At 45.9% G+C, this 26,456-nt stretch overlaps 1 protein-coding gene across 2 annotated transcripts in view; it reads left to right on the plus strand.

Annotated features, from left to right (window-relative positions):
• The first annotated feature begins 17,180 nt into the window (after positions 1-17,180).
• LOC311141909 (STAM-binding protein-like A) overlaps positions 17,181-26,456 on the plus strand; it is a 31,362-nt gene continuing 22,086 nt past the window's right edge. The window contains exons 1-3 of one of the 2 annotated variants that reach the window (XM_084177415.1): positions 17,181-17,389; positions 22,865-23,089; positions 25,631-25,706. In XM_084177415.1, the coding sequence (XP_084033541.1) occupies positions 22,887-23,089; positions 25,631-25,706 (279 nt within the window). In that variant the 5' untranslated portion in view covers positions 17,181-17,389; positions 22,865-22,886. The remainder of the gene's footprint in view (positions 17,390-22,864; positions 23,090-25,630; positions 25,707-26,456) is intronic. The other variant, XM_084177416.1, reaches the window with a different exon arrangement.

Raw genomic sequence — 26,456 nt, forward strand, 5'->3', positions numbered from 1 at the left:
TAAATGTAAAATAAATCTCAATGCTCCAGAAAATCACATTGTATGATTTTTAAGTAATTAATTTGCATTTTATTGCATGACATAAGTATTTGATCACCTACCAACCAGTAAGAATTCCGGCTCTCACAGACCTTTTAGTTTTTCTTTAAGAAGCCCTCCTGTTCTCCACTCATTACCTGTATTAACTGCACCTGTTTGAACTCGTTACCTGTATAAAAGACACCTGTCCACACACTCAATCAAACAGACTCCAACCTCTCCACAATGGCCAAGACCAGAGAGCTGTGTAAGGACATCAGGGATAAAATTGTAGACCTGCACAAGGCTGGGATGGGCTACAGGACAATAGGCAAGCAGCTTGGTGAGAAGGCAACAACTGTTGGCGCAATTATTAGAAAATGGAAGAAGTTCAAGATGACGGTCAATCACCCTCGGTCTGGGGCTCCATGCAAAATCTCACCTCGTGGGGCATCAATGATCATGAGGAAGGTGAGGGATCAGCCCAGAACTACACGGCAGGACCTGGTCAATGACCTGAAGAGAGCTGGGACCACAGTCTCAAAGAAAACCATTAGTAACACACTACGCCGTCATAGATTCAAATCCTGCAGCGCACGCAAGGTCCCCCTGCTCAAGCCAGCGCATGTCCAGGCCCGTCTGAAGTTTGCCAATGACCATCTGGATGATCCAGAGGAGGAATGGGAGAAGGTCATGTGGTCTGATGAGACAAAAATAGAGCTTTTTGGTCTAAACTCCACTCGCCGTGTTTGGAGGAAGAAGAAGTATGCGTACAACCCCAAGAACACCATCCCAACCGTGAAGCATGGAGGTGGAAACATCATTCTTTGGGGATGCTTTTCTGCAAAGGGGACAGGACGACTGCACCGTATTGAGGGGAGGATGGATGGGGTCATGTATCGCGAGATCTTGGCCAACAACCTCCTTCCTTCAGTAAGAGCATTGAAGATGGGTCGTGGCTGGGTCTTCCAGCATGACAACGACCCGAAACACACAGCCAGGGCAACTAAGGAGTGGCTCCGTAAGAAGCATCTCAAGGTCCTGGAGTGGCCTAGCCAGTCTCCAGACCTGAACCCAATAGAAAATCTTTGGAGGGAGCTGAAAGTCCGTATTGCCCAGCGACAGCCCCGAAACCTGAAGGATCTGGAGAAGGTCTGTATGGAGGAGTGGGCCAAAATCCCTGCTGCAGTGTGTGCAAACCTGGTCAAGACCTACAGGAAACATATGATCTCTGTAATTGCAAACAAAGGTTTCTGTACCAAATATAAAGTTCTGCTTTTCTGATGTATCAAATACTTATGTCATGCAATAAAATGCAAATTAATTACTTAGAAATCATACAATGTGATTTTCTGGATTTTTGTTTTAGATTCCGTCTCTCAGTTGAAATGTACCTATGATAAAAATTACAGACCTCTACATGCTTTGTAAGTAGGAAAACCTGCAAAATTGGCAGTGTATCAAATACTTGTTCTCCCCAATGTGTGTGTGTATATATATATATATATATATATAAATAATATATATATACTTATTTTATTTATATAAATATTTTATTTTTTTACCCCTTTTTCTCCCCAATTTCGTGGTATCCAATTGGTTGTTACAGTCTTGTCCCATCGCTACAACTCCAGTACGGACACGGGAGAGGCGAAGGTCGAAAGTCGTGCGTCCTCTGAAACACAACCCAACTGAGCCGCACTGCTTCTTGACACAGTGCCCGCTTAACCCGGAAGCCTGCCACACCAATGTGCCGGAGGAAACACTATACACCTGGCGACTGAGTCAGCGTACACTGCGCCCGGCCCGCCACAGGAGTCGCCAGTTTCATTGGGGGGTTTGGAGATGAAAACACCCGCTCTTCTTGGAGATATAAAACCAAAGAGCCATTTCATGCTGATCAAGGATTCTGCTGCTTGCTTGATTTTTCACCCCGCTTCCATGCAGGTCATTTCTTTCTGATGTTTCAGATATTCTGTGCTTCATAATTTTTAACTTGAATAAAATGAATTGGAGTGAGTCACAGAGCTCGTGCATCTCTCTCTGTCTAATGGGGAGACTGCCGAGATTATGGGCCAGATAGCTCTACACATCATTGACCTGACAGGTAGTAATAGGTGAAAGGTTTGTTTTCTTGCTTTAAAAAACATTGTTCGCTTTTCAGCATTGAAGAAAAGCTTCAATTGACAAAGCAATAAAAACAATCAAGCATCCCAGAAAAGTGCTAAAAATAGCCCACATTAACATATGTAGCTTAAGAAACATGGTTCATGAAATGAATAACTTGCTAGTAACAGATGACATTCATATTCTGACAATCTCTGAAACTCACTTAGACAATACCTTTGATGATACAGTGGTAGCAATACAAGGTTATAACATTTACAGAAAAGACAGAAATGCCAACGAGGGCGGTGTTGCGGTCTATATTCAGAACCACATTCCTGTAAAGCTTAGAGATGATCTCATGTTAAATACTGTTGAAGTAATATGGCTACAGGTTCATCTGCCTCACCTAAAGCCCATTCTGGTGGGAAGCTGCTATAGACCACCAAGTGCTAACAGTCAGTATCTGGATAACATGTGTGAAATGCTTGATAACATACACTACCGTTCAAAAGTTTGTGGTCACTTAGAAATGTCCTTCTTTTCGAAAGAAAAGCAATTTTGTTGTCCATTAAAATAACACCAAATTGATCAGAAATAAAGTGTAGACATTGTTAATGTTGTAAATGGCTATTGTAGCTGGAAATGGCTGATTTTTTATGGAATATCTACATAGGCGTACAGAGGCCCATTATCAGCAACCATCAGTCCTGTGTTCCAATGGCACGTTGTGTTTGCTAATCCAAGGTTATCATTTTAAAAGGCTAATTGATCATTAGAAAACCATTTTGCAATTATGTTAGCACAGCTGAAAACTGTTGTGCTGATTAAAGAAGCAATAAAACTGGCCTTCTTGAGACTAGTTGAGTATCTGGAGCATCAGCAATTGTGGGTTCGATTACAGGCTCAAAATGGCAAGAAACAAATAACTTTCTTCTGAAACTCATCAGTCTATTCTTGTTCTGAGAAATGAAGGCTATTCCAATGCGAGAAATTGCCAAGAAACTGAACATCTCGTACAATGCTGTGTACTACTCCCTTCACAGAACAGCGCAAACTGGCTCTAACCAGAATAGAAAGAGGAGTGGGAGGCCCCGGTGCACAACTGAGCAAGAGGACAAATACATTAGTGTCTAGTTTGAGAAACAGACGCCTCACAGGTCCTCAACTGGCAGCTTCATGAAATAGTACCCGCAAAACACCAGTCTCAACGTCAACAGTGAAGATTGGGATGCTGGGATGCTGACCTTCTAGGCAGAGTTGCAAAGAAAAAGGTTAATTCGAGACAGAAAGACAGACAGGTTAATTTGAGACAGAAAGACAGACAGGTTAATTTGAGAGAGACAGGTTAATTCGAGACAAAGAGACAGACAGGTTAATTCGAGACAGAGAGACAGACAGGTTAATTTGAGAGAGAGAGACAGACAGGTTAATTTGAGAGAGAGAGACAGACAGTTTAATTCTAGACAGAGAGACAGACAGGTTATATATAGGAAGAGACAGACAGGCAGACAGACAGACAGACAGGTTAATTCTAGAGAGACAGACAGATTCATTCGAGAGAGAAAGAGAGACAGGTTAATTTGAGAGAGAAAGAGAGACAGGTTAATTCGAGACAGACAGGTTAATTCGAGACAAAGAGACAGACAGGTTAATTCGAGACAGAGAGACATACAGGTTAATTTGAGAGAGAGAGACAGACAGGTTAATTTGAGAGAGAGAGACAGACAGGTTAATTTGAGAGAGAAAGAGAGACAGGTTAATTCGAGACAGACAGGTTAATTCGAGACAAAGAGACATACAGGTTAATTTGAGAGAGAGAGACAGACAGGTTACATCTAGGAAGCGACAGACAGGCAGACAGACAGACAGATAGACAGGTTAATTCCAGACAGAGAGACAGACATTCTAGACAGAGAGACAGGTTAATTCTAGACAGACGGGTTCATTCTAGAGAGACAGACAGGTTAATTATAGGTAGTCTTACTCTCTCTTAGTAAGTCCTGTACATCTCAGAGCTGTGACCCGACAACGCTTGTCTTTTTTAATTTTAATTTTTAATTTTATTTCACCTTTATTTAACCAGGTAAGCCAGTTGAGAACAAGTTCTCATTTACAACTGCGACCTGGCCAAGATAAAGCAAAGCAGTGCGATAAAAACAACAACACAGAGTTACATATGGGGTAAACAAAACATAAAGTCAAAAATACAATAGAAAATATATATACAGTGTGTGCAAATGTAGTAAGTTATGGAGGTAAGGCAATAAATAGGCTATAGTGCAAAATAATTACAATTTGGTATTAACACTGGAGTGATAGATGTGCAGAAGATGATGTGCAGAAGATATTAGAGATACTTGGGTGCAAATTAGCAAAATAAATAACAATATAGGGATGAGGTAGTTGGGTGGGCTAATTACAGATGGGCTGTGTACAGGTGCAGTGATCGGTAAGGTGCTCTGACAACTGATGCTTAAAGTTAGTGAGGGAGATAAGAGTCTCCAGCTTCAGAGATTTTTGCAGTTCGTTCCAGTCATTTGCAGCAGAGAACTGGAAGGAATGGCGGCCAAAGGAGGTGTTGGCTTTGGGGATGACCAGTGAGATATACCTGCTGGAGCGCATACTACGGGTGGGTGTTGCTATGGTGACCAATGAGCTAAGATAAGGCAGGGATTTGCCTAGCAGTGATTTATAGATGACCTGGAGCCAGTGGGTTTGGCAACTAATATGTAGTGAGGGCCAGCCAACGAGAGCGTACAGGTCCCAATGGTGGGTAGTATATGGGGCTTTGGTGACAAAACGGATGGCACTGTGATAGACTACATCCAATTTGCTGAGTAGAGTGTTGGAGGCTATTTTGTAAATGACATCGCCGAAGTCAAGGATCGGTAGGATAGTCAGTTTTACGAGGGCATGTTTGGCAGCATGAGTGAAGGAGGCTTTGTTACGAAATAGGAAGCTGATTCTAGATTTAACTTTGGATTGGAGATGCTTAATGTGAGTCTGGAAGGAGAGTTTACGTTCTAACCAGACACTTAGGTATTTGTAGTTGTCCACATATTCTAAGTCAGACCCGCCGAGAGTAGTGATTCTAGTCAGGCAGGCGGGTGCAAGCAGCGTTCGATTGAAAAGCATGCATTTAGTTTTACTAGTGTTTAAGAGAAGTTGGAGGCTACGGAAGGAGTGCTGTATGGCATTGAAGCTCGTTTGGAGGTTTGTTAACACAGTGTCCAATGAAGGGCCAGATGTATACAAAATGGTGTCGTCTGCGTAGAGGTGGATCTGAGAGTCACCAGCAGCAAGAGCGACATCATTAATATACACAGAGAAAAGAGTCGGCCCAAGAATTGAACCCTGTGGCACCCCCATAGAGACTGCCATAGGTCCAGACAACAGGCCCTCCGATTTGACACATTGAACTCTATCTGAGAAGTAGTTGGTGAACCAGGCGAGGCAGTCATTTGAGAAACCAAGGCTATTTAGTCTGCCAATAAGAATGCGGTGATTGACAGAGTCGAAAGCCTTGGCCAGGTCGATGAAGACGGCTGCGCAGTACTGTCTTTTATCGATCGCGGTTATAATATCGTTTAGGACCTTGAGCGTGGCTGAGGTGCACCCATGACCAGCTCGGAAACCGGATTGCATAGCGGAGAAGGTATGGTGGGATTCGAAATGGTCGGTTATCTGTTTGTTAACTTGGCTTTCAAATACTTTCGAAAGGCAGGGGAGGATGGATATAGGTCTGTAACAGTTTGGATCTAGAGTGTCACCCCCTTTGAAGAGGGGGATGACCGCAGCAGCTTTCCAATCTCTGGGGATCTCAGACGATACGAAAGAGAGGTTGAACAGGCTAGTAATAGGGGTTGCGACAATTTCGGTGGCTAATTTTAGAAAGAAAGGGTCCAGATTGTCTAGCCCAGCTGATTGTTAGGGGTCCAGATTTTTTAGCTGTTTCAGAACAGCAGCTGTCTGAATTTGGGTGAAGGAGAAGCGGGGGGGGCATGGGCAAGTTGCAGCGGAGGGTGCAGAGCTGGTGGCCGGGGTAGGGGTAGGGGTAGCCAGGTGGAAAACATGGTTTAGGGTAGGGGTCTCAATAGTAGATATCACTGCTGGTGGCTGGGGTAGGGGTCTCAATAGTAGATATCACTGCTGGTGGCTGGGGTAGGGGTCTCAATAGTAGATATCACTGCTGGTGGCTGGGGTAGGGGTCTCAATAGTAGATATCACTGCTGGTGGCTGGGGTAGGGGTCTCAATAGTAGATATCACTGCTGGTGGCTGGGGTAGGGGTCTCAATAGTAGATATCACTGCTGGTGGCTGGGGTAGGGGTCTCAATAGTAGATATCACTGCTGCTCTTTTCTAACTACCTTTTATGGGAAAAGTTACATCCCTGCTACACTCTTAAGCTGCCTTTTAACTTCTATTCCTCCAGAATGTATGGGTATGTAACTATAATTGAGTGAATCACAAACAGATGAGTAAATTACGGATTGTGGCTTTAAGGTTTTTCTGAACATCAATGTACATATGTAAATTGATTATATAAAATGTGAAGTACTGAGATCAGTTGAAAATACAAATTGTTTTTCTTTTTTTTTTAACAGTGCATTAAGAGGTGTCTAAAGTAATGAGCATTACATCACATCTCTACTGGTAATGAACAATGTCCGCTCCTGTTGTCTGTCTGTCTGTCACATACAGTTTAATTTACTGAAACGCGTTACTTTCAACATTCTAAACTTGACCCACACTGAAACATCACCGTTTTAGTTGCGTCATGTGACTTAACCCTTTACACTCTGAGGAATTGACCTATATGAAGTAGCCTTCAACTATTAGGTGCTTTTCCTAATCTTTCCTAGCTGTGCCATTTAGGAACTGTGGCCAGCACAAAGCCCTCCATCAACCACAGAGGATGTGCCAGTGTCCAGGATGACGAGCCCTATGAATAATACACAAGGTCGTTGAAGAGAAATGAGGCGCCTGATGAAACCCGGGGTTTATTTGATGTTCACAACAGGTACACTAGAGGTAAGAAGACATTCTCATCTGGCAATATGTATTAAAACCAACAATTTGTTTTTGAATTTGCAGTCAACTATTTGTACTCGTGTATGTTTTGTAAAACTTACAGCACTCTCATAAGAGAACAGTATGTATCTGTAATCTGCAGGCAACAGGTAGCATACATACAGAAAATATTATCTTACAGAAACATATGATGAAGCCCAGCGTATGGTCATCATCATCATCCTCTGTCTTATGGCTGTGGTCCATTATAATCTTCAGACAGAGGAGGATGATGATGACCTCAGCATAGAGGAAGATAAGAGACAGAGGAGGATGATGATGACCTCAGCATAGAGGAAGAGAAAAGGAAGGGAGAACTACCAGTTGTCGAATATGATTTTGAGATCCTTTATGTTCTCAAAACCACATGATAGCCTAAATATCAATCTGCATGAGTTGCTAGATATGTTTGCCAACTGCCTGACTACAATAGCATTTGTTTTGCGTGTAAAAAGCCTGATGTATGTTCAACACCAAAGACACTAATAGCAGATAACCAGTGAGGTTGAAAGTGAGGTTGAAAGTGAGCCAATGGAGAAACCACCAAGGAAGGTCCAAGCCCACAAAGGGACAGAGTTGACCTCCTGCACCAGCCATTAGACCTCCACAGTGTAGCAGAGACACCAGCGAGGGTTGAGCCACTACAGACCATTCAACAGCAGCCTTCGCTGATCGTTAGTGTTACATGAGAGGGAGAAAAATAAATAAAGTTTCCACACTCAAAATATGCTTCTAACAATTCAACTAACGTTTCGGTTGTACCCATTAAATTGTTAGGAGCTTTAGATATTTTAGCAACTTTCTTTATTTGTATATAGTTTACTTTCCGTTAGTTGGCACCTCTACCAACATTTGTGGGTGTGCCCAAGCCTATGCTTTTTACTAGTCATGTGAGGGATAAACCACAACTGGTTGGACATTTAGGGGATTAGGAGAAATGATAACGTGGGGTTAAATGGGTGTTTTTTGCAGCAGCCCTTCATGAGATTTTAACATCATTAGACACACTACAACAACAACAGCTCTTTTATTATTATTATTATTATTATTATTATTTAATTATATATTATTATAATTTTTTACGTATCTATTATTTACTTAACACTTTTTTTTTCTTTCTTAAAACGGCATTGTTGGTTAAGGGCTTGTAAGTAAGCATTTCACTGTAAGGTCTACACCTGTTGTATTCGGCGCATGTGGCCAATACAATTAGATTTGATTTTGCTGCAACTGCAAAGGCTGCAGTTGAATGGTTCAACCCCGTCAGAGGTTCCGGACGTTTCCGGTGACCTTGGGTTTCCGGTGACCTTGCTGGAACACTTGAAGAGAGTGGAGGGAAGGATTGCTGGGCAACCAGACCTAAAATATAACCTGGTATGGGAAGATTTTAAATAATTAAATGCAAATTGTAAAGTAAATCACCCGAAACAAGCCCAGTTCAATCTGACCTGGAACGCCGTTACACCTAAACATGTCCAGCCCCAGGTTCACCATCACCTTGGTGCTTTACCCGTTCTGATGAATAACCCTGTTCTCTAATCAGTATTATCTTCATGACGTACCAGTTTGTTGTCTTTCAGATCACATCTTTTGGACTGGCTGGAGGACTGACCACGAAGGACACTGTGTGGAGAATACTAACAAAACTCCTGACTAATGCCATGAAGAAGAACTGGAAAGGGGCCAATGGGAAGCAGGCTTGCCCTGAAAGGCATAGTTCTCAGTAAGGTTGCTTCAGGGCTACTGCATTGGGAAGACAGGCATAATGTCACAATTTATATGTCTCAATTTATGTCTCTGTCTCTCTGTGTCTCTCTCTGTCTCTGTCTCTCTCTCTCTCTCTCTCTCTCTCTCTCTCTCTCTCTCTCTCTCTCTCTCATTTTTCAAAGGTGCTGTCCGGCAAAACCACCATAGTACTAAAGCTTCTGATGGTGAAATTGAGAAATACATCAAGAGGTGGATGCAGCTCCCCTCTGACCGAGACGGAGGGAGGAAGAAGAGAGGAGAGCAGAAGACCAGAAGACCAGAGGAGAGCAGAAGACCAGAGGAGAGCAGACGACCAATAGAGATGTGATATAATGCTCATTACGTTAGACACCTCTTATTGTTAAAAATGAAGACCAATTGAATTTTTCAACTGTTCTCAGTACTTTACATTTTATATAGCAAATTTTCCCCCAACATCGGACACCCCCTAAATCTAGCTCACCACTGATTTTCAGTGCAATTTATGTAAGTTAAGTTAGGTTTTGAGAGTTTTCAAAAAAGTTATATATGTACACATTTTGTGGGACACGCTGCATATTGTAAAATTAGACTGCGCGACAGACCACACATCATTTAATATCCATCTTTTTACCTCTGAAATATAGCTAACAGATTTTCTAATGTTGCTAGCTTAGTTGCTAAATGTTGATAGAACTGCTAAGACAGCAAAAAGGAAAGAAATTGTAAGCGTTAGATAATACATATCACGAAAACAGCTGCATGTTGTCAAGCTTTACCGTATCAAAATTGGGAGTCCTCTGACGGAGGCGTTTTGCACAATCTGCAAAAATGTATTTGGAACTTTGAACCATGAACTTTTTGACACCTATCACTGTTGGCTATGTTTCATCTTACAACAGCTACATAGAGGCAGTATTTCGTCAAACGTTACAATGTATGCATCAATATTAAACTAATCGGGACACTAATTTTCATTATAGATAACGTCAAACAAAAAACGTGGGTACACTTTCAGTTATTGTGAAAACTTTCATCACCTTTCAATGCCTTAGCTTTGAAATGTAAATGTTTATACATATTCAGGTTGAGTTATCTTTCTAAAATGTGTATAGTATGCCAAGTTATTTAGCTACATGTATTAACACCACAGCATGGAGAAAGTCAAGAGGAAGCAGTGGAGTGAGGTGGACATGTTCCATGCCATGGAGGACTGCGGGGCAGGGATGGCTATCCGCCAGGCTGCCAAGGTTAGGCATCTTTTGTTTTTAGGAGATTACGTGAATGTGAATTTTATCTGCTAGTAACAGTTTTCTTTTCTTATCGACCAAGGTGCATGGTGTACCTCGGCAGACCCTGGCGGACAGGCTGAGCGGCCGGGTGACCCATGGTTGTCGCAGTGGACCGCCCACGTTGCTTGCACCAGAGGATGAAAATTATCTGGTGCAGTACTGTATCTACTGCGCCAGCCATGGGTTCCCCTTCACCAGACAGAGGCTGATGAAATACGCAGACAAAATACGCAGGTATTTGGTGTTCTATGTGTTTATTTATGTAGATTGGTGGACTGACTGTTCGCAATGTGTGTGATGTAAATGTGGATGTGTATGGTGATGCCAAAACAAACATTTTCATCCTGGATGGACAATTATATGTATTCTATTCTATTGTAGGTTTCGGCACCCAGGGGAAACAATCCCGCCACTGGGGAAGCGGTGGGGGGAAATGTACAGGAGGAGCCACAAGAACCTGAGCGTGAGGAGGCCGGACACCCTGGACAGGGGGAGAGCTGAGTGTGCCACACGTCCGACGATGGACACCTTCTTCACTTCTTATGAGAAGCACTTGGAGGAGAGTGGGTTGAGGGAGAAACCAAGACAAATCTATAACTGCGATGAGTCTGGGTTTCGTAGCGACCAGAGCAGGCACAAAGTGCTGGCTCCCCGGGGCGCAAAACACGTGTACCAGCAGGCTCTGGGGACCAAGGAGCACATCACAGTGCTGGCCTGCTTCAACGCAGCTGGGGAGGACGTCCCTCTGTTTATCATCTACCCCAAGTGTTTCCCCGGTGGCCACTACACACTGGGAGGCCCCCCCCCCCCAAGCCTTGGCTAGCGGTGGCTACATTGACGGGGACCTGTTCAGGAAGTGGTTTCTGCACTTCTTTAAGCATGCAGTGAAGGAGCGCCCTCTCCTTCTCCTCTTCGATGGGCACAAGAGCCACATGGACCCGCAGGTGCTCGCGGAGGCACTAAGGGAAGGGGTTATACTTCTTTGTCTTCCACCACACTGCACCCATGTCCTGCAGCCGCTGGACGTGGCATACTTTGGCCCTTTAAAGGCTGAGTTCTCCGAGGTAGCTGGAGACCTTAGCCATTCTGACCACTCCTACATGGTAAACAAATCAGAATTTGCCAGAGTATTCCGCTACCCGTATCAGCGATGCAAGGACATGCGCTATGTGGTGGAAGGGTTTAAGAAGTGTGCCCTCTTCCCTTCTTGACCCTTCAGCCATTGAAGGGTCCTGTTTAATGTTGTCTCGGTCCCTACTGAGTCTCACCACCGCCTCTCCTGGAACCAGCAGCACTGTGCCATCCGTCAGCGCCTCCTCCCCAGTGACCACCTGCTCCAGTCCCAGTCCCTGCTCCAGTCCCAGTCCCTGCTCCAGTCCCTGCTCCAGTCCCAGCCCCTGCTCCAGTCCCTGCTCCAGTCCCAGCCCCTGCTCCAGTCTCAGCCCCTGCTCCAGTCCCAGTCCCTGCTCCAGTCCCAGCCCCTGCTCCAGTCCCAGCCCCTGCTCCAGTCCCTGCTCCAGTCCCAGTCCCTGCTCCAGTCCCAGTCCCTGCTCCAGTCCCAGCCCCTGCTCCAGTCCCAGTCCCTGCTCCAGTCCCAGCCCCTGCTCCAGTCCCTGCTCCAGTCCCTGCTCCAGCCCCAGCCCCTGCTCCAGTCCCAGCCCCTGCTCCAGTCCCAGTCCCTGCTCCAGTCCCAGCCCCTGCTCCAGTCCCAGTCCCTGCTCCAGTCCCAGTCCCTGCTCCAGTCCCAGTCCCTGCTCCAGTCCCAGTCCCTGCTCCAGTCCCAGCCCCTGCTCCAGTCCCAGCCCCTGCTCCAGTCCCTGCTCCAGTCTCAGTCCCTGCTCCAGTCCCTGCTCCAGTCTCAGCCCCTGCTCCAGTCCCAGCCCCTGCTCCAGTCCCAGTCCCTGCTCCAGTCCCAGTCCCTGCTCCAGTCCCAGCCCCTGCTCCAGTCCCTGCTCCAGTCCCAGCCCCTGCTCCAGTCCCAGCCCCTGCTCCAGTCCCTGCTCCAGTCTCAGTCCCTGCTCCAGTCCCAGCCCCTGCTCCAGTCTCAGTCCCTGCTCCAGTCCCAGTCCCTGCTCCAGTCCCAGTCCCTGCTCCAGTCTCAGTCCCTGCTCCAGTCCCTGCTCCAGTCCCAGCCCCTGCTCCAGTCTCAGTCCCTGCTCCAGTCTCAGTCCCTGCTCCAGTCCCATCCCCTGCTCCAGTCCCAGCCTGCTCCAGTCTCAGCCCCTGCTCCAGTCCCAGCCCCTGCTCCAGTCCCAGCCCCTGCTCCAGTCCCAGTCCCTGCTCCAGTCCCAGCCCCTGCTCCAGTCCCAGTCCCTGCTCCAGTCCCAGTCCCTGCTCCAGTCCCTGCTCCAGTCCCAGCCCCTGCTCCAGTCTCAGTCCCTGCTCCAGTCCCAGCCCCTGCTCCAGTCTCAGTCCCTGCTCCAGTCCCAGTCCCTGCTCCAGTCCCAGTCCCTGCTCCAGTCCCAGCCCCTGCTCCAGTCCCTGCTCCAGTCCCAGCCCCTGCTCCAGTCCCAGCCCCTGCTCCAGTCCCTGCTCCAGTCTCAGTCCCTGCTCCAGTCCCAGCCCCTGCTCCAGTCTCAGTCCCTGCTCCAGTCCCAGTCCCTGCTCCAGTCCCAGTCCCTGCTCCAGTCTCAGTCCCTGCTCCAGTCCCTGCTCCAGTCCCAGCCCCTGCTCCAGTCTCAGTCCCTGCTCCAGTCTCAGTCCCTGCTCCAGTCCCATCCCCTGCTCCAGTCCCATCCCCTGCTCCAGTCTCAGCCCCTGCTCCAGTCCCAGCCCCTGCTCCAGTCCCAGCCCCTGCTCCAGTCCCATCCCCTGCTCCAGTCCCAGCCCCTGCTCCAGTCCCATCCCCTGCTCCAGTCCCAGCCCCTGCTCCAGTCCCAGCCCCTGCTCCAGTCCCAGCCCTAGCTCCAGTCCCAGTCCCTGCTCCAGTCCCAGTCCCTGCTCCAGTCCCAGCCCCTGCTCCAGTCCCAGCCCCTGCTCCAGTCCCTGCTCCAGTCCCAGCCCCTGCTCCAGTCCCAGCCCCTGCTCCAGTCCCAGCCCCTGCTCCAGTCCCAGCCCCTGCTCCAGTCCCAGCCCCTGCTCCAGTCCCTGCTCCAGTCCCAGCCCCTGCTCCAGTCCCAGCCCCTGCTCCAGTCCCAGCCCCTGCTCCAGTCCCAGCCCCTGCTCCAGTCCCAGCCCCTGCTCCAGTCCCTGCTCCAGTCCCAGCCCCTGCTCCAGTCCCAGCCCCTGCTCCAGTCCCAGTCCCTGCTCCAGTCCCAGCCCCTGCTCCAGTCCCAGTCCCTGCTCCAGTCCCAGCCCCTGCTCCAGTCCCAGCCCCTGCTCCAGTCCCAGCCCCTGCTCCAGTCCCTGCTCCAGTCCCAGTCCCTGCTCCAGCCCCTGCTCCAGTCCCAGCCCCTGCTCCAGTCCCAGCCCCTGCTCCAGTCCCAGTCCCTGCTCCAGTCCCAGTCCCAGCGCCAGCCCCTGCTCCAGTCCCAGCCCCTGCTCCAGTCCCTGCTCCAGTCCCAGCCCCTGCTCCAGTCCCAGCCCTAGCTCTAGAAAAGTTTACCTCCACAGGTAAACACGTTAAATTACGAAAAAATGACTGTTATCTGTTTTATAAAACAGCAATGTCAAAAAACTAAAATAACTCTCTTTCCATATCTACAGTCCATTGCACCAGCCCTCAAGTCATCTCCACCTCCTCCAAAACCTCTGCAGCTTCCTCCAGAGGTATTGATGTAAACAAGTTGAAAAGGGTTTTCATGCAACATGCTCAGTCTAACACTACTTTTTCTCAAACTGCAGCACAGAAAAGGAAGAGAAAAGCTCCACCGGTCACGTCGGTCACGCCACCCATGGCATTATTTGGTTACAACACTGAATATGTTGGTAAGAACCATTTCTTAAGAGTCCACAGGAGGGCGCACCGGGCTACGCAATGAAAAGTTGACAGGCAAGTCATTATCGGATGGCTGTCGGAAGGCTAGCCAACTAGTCAGTGGTGTCTCTTTTTTCAACAAAAAATTAAACGGATATATCTTGTAATTTAACAAAATAGTAAGGTGGCCAATAACTGGGGACCATATGCCGATAATACGGGATGTATTTATTTGCTAAACCGCTTATCAAAAAGCTGATAATAGTAGTATTTCCACTGAAATGTCAAATAATCGCATAACATTGAAGGCTTGATCACAAGATAACACTGTTGAAGGTAATATATTTCTTAAACGCTGTTGAATATGCCGATAATACGGGGTTCCACGCTACACCACTGGTCAAACGTTTGGACACCCCTTCTCATTCAAGGGTTTTTCTTTATTTTTACTATTTTCTTACATTGTAGAATAATAGTGAAGACATCAAAACACAGATATTACTGCACTGTCGGAGCTAGAAGCACAAGGATTTCGCTACACCCGCAATAACATCTGCTAAACACGTGTATGTGACAAATACAATTTGATTTGATTTGAAAACTATGAAATAACGCATATGGAATCATGTAGTAACCAACAAAGTGTTAAATCTAAATATATTTTATATTTGAGATTCTTCAAATAGCCACCCTTTGAGATTCTTCAAATAGCCACCCTTTGCCTTGATGACAGCTTTGCACACTCTTGGCATTCTCTCAACCAGCTTCACCTGGAATGCTTTTCCAACAGTCTTGAAGGAGTTCCCACATATGCTGAGCACTTGTTGGCTGCTTTTCCTTCACTCTGCGGTCCGACTCATCCCAAACCATCTTAATTTGGTTAGGGTCGGGGGATTGTGGAGGCCAGGTCATCTGATGCAGCACTCCATCACTCTCCTTCTTGGTAAAATAGCCCTTACACAGCCTGGAGGTGTGTTGGGTAATTGTCCTGTTGAAAAACAAATGATAGTCCCATTAAGCCCAAACCAGATGGGATGGCGTATCGCTGCAGAATGCTGTGGTAGCCATGCTGGTTAAGTGTGCCTTGAATTCTAAAGAAATCACAGACAGTGTCACCAGCAAAGCACCCCCACACCAAAACACCTCCTCCTCCATGTTTTACGGTGGGAAATGCACATGCGGAGATCATCCATTCACCCACACTGCGTCTCACAAAGACACGGCGGTTGGAACCAAAAATCTCCAATTTGGACTCCAGGATTGTCGTTTCTCTTTGCTTATTTGAGCTGTTCTTGCCATAATATGGACTTGGTCTTTTACCAAATAGGGCTATCTTCTGTATACCCCCTACCTTGTTACAACACAACTGTTTGGCTCAAACGCATTAAGAAGGAAAGAAATTCCACAAAATTAACTTTTAAGAAAGCACACCTGTTAATTGAAATGCATTCCAGGTGACTACCTCATGAAGCTGGTTGAGAGAATGCCAAGAGTGTGCAAAGCTGTCATCAAGGCAAATATATATATTTGTTTAACACTTTTTTGGTTACTAGATGATTCCATATGTGTTATTTCATAGTTTTGACGTCTGGACATCTGAGCTGTTGTGGAATAGGACCATCATTGTGAGATATTTCCACATGGTCCTTCACCACAGCCATCAGAGGGTCAAACTCTGACATCTGTCTTATAACTTGAAACCATTTTTTAAACCTAAGAAGTTTTGAAAAAGAAACCCTGAGATAATATTCATCACTTAGATGTATAAGGCCATGCACATAATGTCTGTCTTATAACTTGAAACCATTTTTCTCTTTACTATAAAACTGGCCAAAATGCGCTTCAAAAGACATTAGTAAAGTATATATTATTAGTATATTGGCACTAGTAAAGTATATATTATTAGTATATTGGCACTAGTAAAGTATATATTATTAGTATATTGACACTAGTAAAGTATATATTATTAGTATATTGACACTAGTAAAGTATATATTATTAGTATATTGACACTAGTAAAGTATATATTATTAGTATATTGACACTAGTAAAGTATATATTATTAGTATATTGACACTAGTAAAGTATATATTAATAGTATATTGGCACTAGTAAAGTATATATTATTAGTATATTGACACTAGTAAAGTATATATTATTAGTATATTGACACTAGTAAAGTATATACTATTAGTATATTGACACTAGTAAAGTATATACTATTAGTATATTGACACTAGTAAAGTATATACTATTAGTATATTGACACTAGTAAAGTATATACTATTAGTATATTGACACTAGTAAAGTATATACTATTAGTATATTGACACTAGTAAAGTATATATTATTAGTATATTATTGTTATTCTCAGACCATGTTACAATTATATTTCAAAATGGCCCCATGGCAAAGTTGATACTGCAGTGAGATTTCAAAACTTGTAAAACCATGACCAGAGAGAGATTGATGTCAATGGTATTGGTTGTAGTGAAAGGCTAGTTTTTAGTTACAGGCCAGTTTGAGTCACAGGCCATGCTGCAGCTGGTCTGATGTGGGCTCTGATGTCGTGGACGTGGGCTCTGATGTCGTGGATGTGGGCTCTGCTCCCTACTCCCTATGTGATTTTTTGAATGAATTGTAATATCTTTCCTGTTAAAATAATAAAATACAATTCTGAGTAATGAGTATATGTCTACTTGTTCATTATTTAAGGTTGTTATAGCTGTTTGTATTTTGATATAGTGTAATGCAACTGAATTGAAAACTATCTGGGGTGGATGGGTAATATTAATATGAATTTCATCGGCAGTGTCGGTTTAGTTCTGGCAGAAGAAGAAATCAACCCGATGTACTCTGGTCGATTCTGGGCAGTCTTTCAATATGACGTATAATGTCGCACCGAAATATGGTTGGATTGGGCCAAAACCTCTTTGCTAGCTGGGATTTGACCTAACCCAAACTTAATGCAAATGTCACTTAAACATGAATGTTGAGACAATTATTTTTCGTATATCATCAATAAATACACATAATAACACTTTTATACTGTTGTGTATAGGACTTTTATTTTGAACAATACCGAAATTCCGTGACCCGGAAGTCATTTTATAGTGCTGCTGACGAGACGCTGTTGGAGATGCGGAAGTAGACAGTTGTAGCAATTAGCCACCTAATTATTTACTAAACTGAACATTTACTTGATAAAGACAACGATAAATAGGCCCTGAATTTCATGATATACTCGTTGATACATATTTGTTGGTGAAAACTACAGATTTCCTCGCGCAACCAGCTGAGAATTTGAAAACAACCGAACGTAAGTTAGTTTTGCTAAGCTAGCTACTGTTAGAACAGCTGGTAAATCAATCTTGACCCTGCAATTCATGTTTTTCAGTATGGGATGATGGTGAAACATGTCTAGTTAGCATACATCAAGTGTATGGGTAACTTCAAATCGGTCATGTCTAGCTAGCAAGTCGCCCATTGAGGTTAACTTCACATCGGTCACGGCTAGCTAACTAGCTAGTTAGCAGCCCAAACATGATATGGAGAAATCAGGGCCAACTAAACTTGGCTAGCGACAGATTCAGCATGCTCAGACGTTTCTGTTGACTAGCTAGTCCAAAATTGTGGGGGGAAAAAAAGCACTAATGTTTATGCACATAATACTTAATATACATAAGAATACTTAATTGTGGACACTTTATAACAGTGTGTGTCATCAGGGAGAGGCTGTTGTCCGTATGTCGCGCAGGGAGAGTCGAGTGGTGACGAACTGGTTCCTACTGAGCCCTTCCCAGCAGGAGCGTCACCCCAGAAATCTGTGGAGCAACGGATGGCTGGGGGTCGGTCCGGAGGGGTTGGAGAATTTTTCAAACACCTAAAACAACTTTTTCATGAAATCTACCCATACGGAAATATAATATATTTCAATATAAACTGAACAAAAATATAAACACAAAATGCAACAATTTCAAAGATTTTACTGCGTTACAGTTCATATAAAGAAATCAGTCAATTGAGCTCCTGCCCAAGTCAAGCACTGCCAATACATACATCTATCCACATTTGGCGGGTGTTAATTAATAATATATAATTATATAAAATTATTATTATTATTATTAAAATTAACCACCCGCCAAATGTGGATAGATTTAGGTATTGGCAGTGCTTGACTTGGGCAGTTCACTGGAGCGGAGTACCAGCACCTCAAATGTTCTACTGCTTGAGCTCCTGTTCCTCTTATAGAATATTAGCTCAAAAGTATTGTGGAGCTCCTGCACCTAAATATAAAGAGGACCGGCACCCAATATGATTACCTGCGTCTATTTCAGTCAAAATCAAGCACTGGGTATTGGTGGGTAAGAATGTCTATTTTACCAGCCACGTTGGCGGGTGGTCAAATTGCAGTGCTCTACAGTGTGAGCATTACATTTGCGAATGAAAATGGTCAAAAGTCAAGTATGAGCACGTGTGAGTTGAGATTTATTGTAGAAAAATGCAGCAGTAGCTGTTTTTCAATGTATTTCTGCTGTTTTATTTCATAGCTGATAATCACACAAAGAAATACGAATCCTACATCCCACCTCAGGCAACAACATTGACTGGCAGGAGAGCTGTGTGCTCTGAGTGAAGTGCTAATAGATTCATTTTTGAAAGCGGTGAGCACAGGCATAAAGGCTGGTTGAAGCATTTTTACATTTTAGTCATTTAGCAGACGCTCTTATCCAGAGCGACTTACAGGAGCAATTAGGGTTAAGTGCCTTGCTCAAGGGCACATCGACAGATCTTTCACCTAGTCGGCTCGGGGATTAGAACCAGCGACCTTTCGGTTACTGGCACAACGCTCTTACCCACTAAGCTACCTGAGCGGTGTGCACAGGCATAAAGGCTGGTCGAAGCGGTGAATCAGCTCAATATGTAGTGTGATTAGTGACATTTACCATTAAACCAAACAACATTACCACCGCAAAACACAATACAGTGTGTGTTTGGGACTTTTACCATTGAAGACCATTAGATACCATAACATTGAAACCATTTAGAACTGCTGTAACCTAATGGTTTGCTTGTTCACCAGGAATGGTCAGGAACAGTAATGAATCCAGACCTTTTTTGAAGGGAATAAACCACACACAAAGGTGCCGTTTCCTGGACACAGATTAAGCATAAAAGAAGGACAAACGGATTTGCTTTCATGGAGGACTGGCTTGAATAGTGAGGATGACCACACCATGTATTTTCATCATGAACCAAATCTATTGGTTTTCTACCCAAAGTTGCAAAGGAAATGTGATCTATTTGATAAACACAAGAGACCAGCAAAATAGATAAAATAGTAGAGCAGGAACAGCAGCATCTAGTGGTCAAAACCTGGTACTGTCACACTACTTTATGGTAAATAATGCAAGCAACTTCAATTAATATTTCCTCTCAACAGGGGAAAATACATCACCAGATTCACAGGGAATACATTTGATCGTATAGAAGCAAAACTCCAAGCCACAGCTTCATAGAGAACTCATACCACAGCTTCATAGAGAACTCATACCACAGCTTCATAGAGAACTCATACCACAGCTTCATAGAGAACTCATACCACAGCTTCATAGAGAACTCCTACCACAGCTTCATAGAGAACTCCTACCACAGCTTCATAGAGAACTCCTACCACAGCTTCATAGAGAACTCATACCACAGCTTCATAGAGAACTCATACCACAGCTTCATAGAGAACTCATACCACAGCTTCATAGAGAACTCATACCACAGCTTCATAGAGAACTCATACCACAGCTTCATAGAGAACTCATACCACAGCTTCATAGAGAACTCATACCACAGCTTCATAGAGAACTCCAAGCCACAGCTTCATAGAGAACTCATGCCACAGCTTCATAGAGAACTCATACCACAGCTTCATAGAGAACTCATACCACAGCTTCATAGAGAACTCATACCACAGCTTCATAGAGAACTCATACCACAGCTTCATAGAGAACTCCAAGCCACAGCTTCATAGAGAACTCATACCACAGCTTCATAGAGAACTCATACCACAGCTTCATAGAGAACTCATACCACAGCTTCATAGAGAACTCATACCACAGCTTCATAGAGAACTCATACCACAGCTTCATAGAGAACTCATACCACAGCTTCATAGAGAACTCATACCACAGCTTCATAGAGAACTCATACCACAGCTTCATAGAGAACTCCTACCACAGCTTCATAGAGAACTCCTACCACAGCTTCATAGAGAACTCCTACCACAGCTTCATAGAGAACTCCTACCACAGCTTCATAGAGAACTCATACCACAGCTTCATAGAGAACTCATGCCACAGCTTCATAGAGAACTCATACCACAGCTTCATAGAGAACTCATACCACAGCTTCATAGAGAACTCATACCACAGCTTCATAGAGAACTCATACCACAGCTTCATAGAGAACTCCAAGCCACAGCTTCATAGAGAACTCCAAGCCACAGCTTCATAGAGAACTCATACCACAGCTTCATAGAGAACTCATACCACAGCTTCATAGATAACTCATACCACAGCTTCATAGAGAACTCATACCACAGCTTCATAGAGAACTCATACCACAGCTTCATAGAGAACTCATACCACAGCTTCATAGAGAACTCATACCACAGCTTCATAGAGAACTCATACCACAGCTTCATAGAGAACTCATACCACAGCTTCATAGAGAACTCATACCACAGCTTCATAGAGAACTCATACCACAGCTTCATAGAGAACTCATACCACAGCTTCATAGAGAACTCCAAGCCACAGCTTCATAGAGAACTCCAAGCCACAGCTTCATAGAGAACTCATACCACAGCTTCATAGAGAACTCATACCACAGCTTCATAGAGAACTCATACCACAGCTTCATAGAGAACTCATACCACAGCTTCATAGAGAACTCATACCACAGCTTCATAGAGAACTCATACCACAGCTTCATAGAGAACTCCATACCACAGCTTCATAGAGAACTCATACCACAGCTTCATAGAGAACTCATACCACAGCTTCATAGAGAACTCATACCACAGCTTCATAGAGAACTCATACCACAGCTTCATAGAGAACTCATACCACAGCTTCATAGAGAACTCATACCACAGCTTCATAGAGAACTCATACCACAGCTTCATAGAGAACTCATACCACAGCTTCATAGAGAACTCATACCACAGCTTCATAGAGAACTCATACCACAGCTTCATAGAGAACTCATACCACAGCTTCATAGAGAACTCATACCACAGCTTCATAGAGAACTCATACTCTATGCTGATTGTTGGGGTGGGAGTGGGGTGGCTTTAGACATTTTCTGGGGATTCTTCATGTCTTCCTCATTGGTAGGAACAAGTTTGGTCCAAATCGAATGTTTGGTACTATATTGAATATAATCTGAATCCAATCAATTACAATTTGGCAATTTGGGTGCAATCAATTAGCTTATGTTCTCAGATATAAAATTACATTTCAACAAAAATAATGTTTCAGGATGCCAATCTAACTACAGAAACTATTTCAGAACAATCTGAGATGGTGGGTGTCATGGCTGGCTGAAATAACCTGGAACGACTCATAGGCTGCTATCCTGGTCAGAATATAATCTAGTGGGACTAATATGCCAGCAACACAGAAACAGCTGGTGACCAATACTACAAAGTTACTTCTCCCAGGCACATCGAAATAAACAACTTTTCCAGGTTTTATCCAAGCGCTATGCTGCTGTTGCTGCCAGCTAGCCAGCGTACATTAGCTAGCTGGGAAGGGCTCATCAGGACTGAACTCAATCCATTCGTCTCCACGTGACTCGCAGCTGCGCGACATACGTGTGCTGCGCGACATCCTGAGTGGCGCAGTGGTCTAAGGCACTGCATCGCAGTGCTAACTGTGCCACTAGAGATCCTGGTTAGAATCCAGGCTCTGTCGTAGCCGGCCGTGACCGGGAGACTCATGGGCGGTGCACAATTGGCCCAGCGTCGTCCAGGGTAGGGGAGGGAATGGCCGGCAGGGATGTAGCTCAGTTGATAGAGCATGGCGTTTGCAACGCCAGGGTTGTGGGTTTGATTCCCACGGGGGGCCAGTATAAAATAAAAAATGTATTCACTAACTGTAAGTCGCTCTGGATAAGAGCGTCTGCTAAATGACTAAAATGTAAATGTAAATGTAATACGTCATCAATTTGGGCACCAGGAGTGTCCGTATAGCCTGTCCCGTGTCGTCATGCCATGGTTTGTTGTCACCAGGAGAGACTCACTTCTTCACTGACTAATGAACGCTTAATCACGTTACAATTGGGCTGCCTGTGTAAACGCATCCAATGTGATTTTACAGTATCATATTTTAAGTTTTCATTAGTCAGTGAAGAACAAAGTCTCTCCTTTGGGCGCGTTCCGATGCTTAGACTTTGCTGAAACCTAGCAGATCTTACAACGCCTGGATAGATATTTTAAGTATCAGCTAACCACATCACGTTATAGCATTTCGCCAGTCTGACACAGTCGATGACATGGCACGCAACCATTGGTTGTTGCCTCGCCTTAGCTGTGGAACGCGCCCTCCGTGACAAGTGCTAATGGAAACTAGAGCTTAATCAATACATTTGATTGATTAACTGAACTCCCTGTCAGGTCTGTAGGTGAGGTGGGTGGAACCCCAGCGAGCCGACCCGATAGCCAGCTGGTCAAAAATAGTGCACTATATATAGGGTGCAATTTCTGAAGCAGACTAACAATGGTTTGATTTCCTGTCAGGTGTGTAGGGAGAAAGTTCCGGATGGCGGACCACACTGATGTCAGCCTGCCCCCTGAAGACCGTGTCCGTGCCCTGACCAAGAAGGGCAGCTCTGTGGACGTGAACGAGGATGTTCCCCCCCGGAGGTACTTCAGGTCCGGCATGGAGATGATCCGCATGGCCAACATCTACACTGAGGAGGGGAACACCGAGCACGCCTTCGTACTCTACAACAAGTACATCACGTAAGTTGAGTTGGTGAAACGTGTTCCTCTGTAGCTCAGCTGGTAGAGCACGGCGGTTGTAACGCCAGGGTAGTGGGTTCGATCCCCGGGACCACCCATACGTAAAAATGTATGCACACATGACTGTAAGTGGCTTTGGATAAAAGCGTCTGCTAAATGGCATATAATAATTAATATGAAGTTAATATAGGCTACCCACACCTAGGTAGGTAGGTCCGGGACACATCCGGTGAACAGGTCAGGGAGCCGCAGCACAAGCAGGTGGACTGGGGACAATCAATCAATCAATCAATCAAATAATAATCACAGTGGTTGTAGAGGTTGCAACAGGTCAGTACATCAGGAGTAAATGTCACTTGGCTTTTCATAGCCGGCCATTTAGAGGTTGAAATAGCAGGTGCGGTAGAGAGAGGGAGAGTTGAAAACAGCAGGTCTGGGACATGGTAGCACGTCCGGTGAACAGGTCAGGGTTCCATAGCCGCAGGCAGAAGAGTGGAAACTGGAGCAGCAGCACGACCAGGTGGACTGGGGACGGCCAGGAGTCATCAGGCCAGGTAGTCCTGAGGCATGGTCCTAGGGCTCAGGTCCTCCGGGAGGGGAGGGAGAGAGAGAGAGAATTAGAGGGATCATACTTAAATTCACACAGGACACCGGATGAGACAGGAGAATAACACCAGATATAACAGACTGACCCTAGCCCCCCGGCACATAGACTATTGCAGCATAGATAATGGAGGCTGAGACGGGGGGAGGTCGGGGGACACTGTGGCCCCGTCCGACGATACCCCCGGACAGGGCCAACCAGGCAGCATATAACCCCACCCACTTTGCCAAAGCACAGCCCCCACACCACCAGAGGGATATCAACAGACCACCAACCTACTACCCTGAGACAAGGCTGAGTATAGCCCACCAACCTACTACCCTGAGACAAGGCTGAGTATAGCCCACCAACCTACTACCCTGAGACAAGGCTGAGTATAGACCACCAACCTACTACCCTGAGACAAGGCTGAGTATAGCCCACCAACCTACTCTGAGACAAGGCTGAGTATAGCCCACCAACCTACTACCCTGAGACAAGGCTGAGTATAGCCCACCAACCTACTACCCTGAGACAAGGCTGAGTATAGCCCACCAACCTACTACCCTGAGACAAGGCCGAGTATAGCCCACCAACCTACTACCCTGAGACAAGGCTGAGTATAGCCCACCAACCTACTACCCTGAGACAAGGCTGAGTATAGACCACCAACCTACTACCCTGAGACAAGGCTGAGTATAGCCCACCAACCTACTACCCTGAGACAAGGCTGAGTATAGCCCACCAACCTACTACCCTGAGACAAGGCTGAGTATAGACCACCAACCTACTACCCTGAGACAAGGCTGAGTATAGCCCACCAACCTACTACCCTGAGACAAGGCTGAGTATAGCCCACCAACCTACTACCCTGAGACAAGGCTGAGTATAGCCCACCAACCTACTACCCTGAGACAAGGCTGAGTATAGCCCACCAACCTACTACCCTGAGACAAGGCCGAGTATAGCCCACCAACCTACTACCCTGAGACAAGGCTGAGTATAGCCCACCAACCTACTACCCTGAGACAAGGCTGAGTATAGCCCACCAACCTACTACCCTGAGACAAGGCTGAGTATAGCCCACCAACCTACTACCCTGAGACAAGGCTGAGTAAAGCCCACAAAGATCTCCTCCACTGCACGAGCCGAGGAGGAAGATCACGTCAGTGACTCAACCCACTCAAATCGAGTATAGCTCAATAAAGCCTGGCACGACGTGACGCACCCCTCCTAGGGACGGCATGGAAGAGCACTAGTAAGCCAGTGACTCAGCCCCCGTAACAGGGTCAGAGGCAGAGGATCCCAGTGGAGAGAGGGGAGCCGGCCAGACAGAAACAGTCACTCCAGTGCCTTACTGGTCACCTTCGCACCCCTGGGCCAGACTACACTCAATCATAGGACCTACTGAAGAGATGAGTCTTCAGGAAAGACTTAAAGGTCGAGACCGAGTCTGCGTCTCTCACATGGATAGGCAGACCATTCCATGAAAATGGAGCTCTATAGGAGAAAGCCCTGCCTCCAGCTGTTTATATTAGAAATTCTAGGGACAATAAGGAGGCCTGCGTCTTGTGACCGTAGCGTACGGGTAGGTATGTACGGCAGAACCAAATCAGAGAGATAGGTAGGAGCAAGTCCATATAATGCTTTGTAGGTTAGCAGTAAAACCTTGAAATCAGCCCTAGCCTTAACAGGAAGCCAGTGTAGAGAGGCTAGCACTGGAGTAATATGATCAAGTTTTTTGGGTTGTAGTCAAGATTCTAGCAGCTGCGTTTAGCACTAACTGAAGTTTATTCAGTGCTTTATCCGGGTAGCCGGAGAGAAGAGCATTGCAGTAGTCTAATCTAGAAGTGACAAAAGCATGGATTAGCTTTTCTGCATCATTTCTGTACCAAACGTTTCAGATTTCTGCAACGTTACGAAGATGTGTTTCTGTTTGTAATAATGTTTCTATTCAGGCTGTTCATTGAGAAGCTTCCTAAACACAGAGACTACAAAACAGCCAACATTCCAGAGAAGAAGGACACCTTGAAGGTAGGATTCTAGATTCTAATGCGTAGTGTTCTAGGACAGTGTTTCCCAACCCTGGTCCACCAGTACCCCCCCCCCCCAACAACCCAACCCTGGTCCACCAGTACCCCCCAACAACCCAACCCTGGTCCTCCAGTATCCCCCCCCCCCCAACAACCCAACCCTGGTCCACCAGTACCCCCCAACAACCCAACCCTGGTCCACCAGTACCCCCCAACAACCCAACCCTGGTCCACCAGTACCCCCCAACAACCCAACCCTGGTCCTCCAGTATCCCCCCCCCCCCCCCCCCCCCCCCAACAACCCAACCCTGGTCCACCAGTACCCCCCAACAACCCAACCCTGGTCCACCAGTACCCCCCAACAACCCAACCCTGGTCCACCAGTACCCCCCAACAATCCAACCCTGATCCACTAGTATCCCCCCCAACAACCCAACCCTGGTCCTCCAGTATCCCCCCCAACAACCCAACCCTGGTCCTCCAGTACCCCCCAACAACCCAACCCTGGTCCACCAGTACCCCCCAACAACCCAACCCTGGTCCTCCAGTATCCCCCCCCCCCCCCCCCCCCAACAACCCAACCCTGGTCCACCAGTACCCCCCAACAACCCAACCCTGGTCCACCAGTACCCCCCAACAACCCAACCCTGGTCCACCAGTACCCCCCAACAATCCAACCCTGATCCACTAGTATCCCCCCCAACAACCCAACCCTGGTCCTCCAGTATCCCCCCCAACAACCCAACCCTGG

The sequence above is a fragment of the Coregonus lavaretus genome (assembly GCF_964263955.1).
Source record: "Coregonus lavaretus genome assembly, chromosome: 14".
NCBI classification, from domain to species: Eukaryota; Metazoa; Chordata; class Actinopteri; order Salmoniformes; family Salmonidae; genus Coregonus; species Coregonus lavaretus.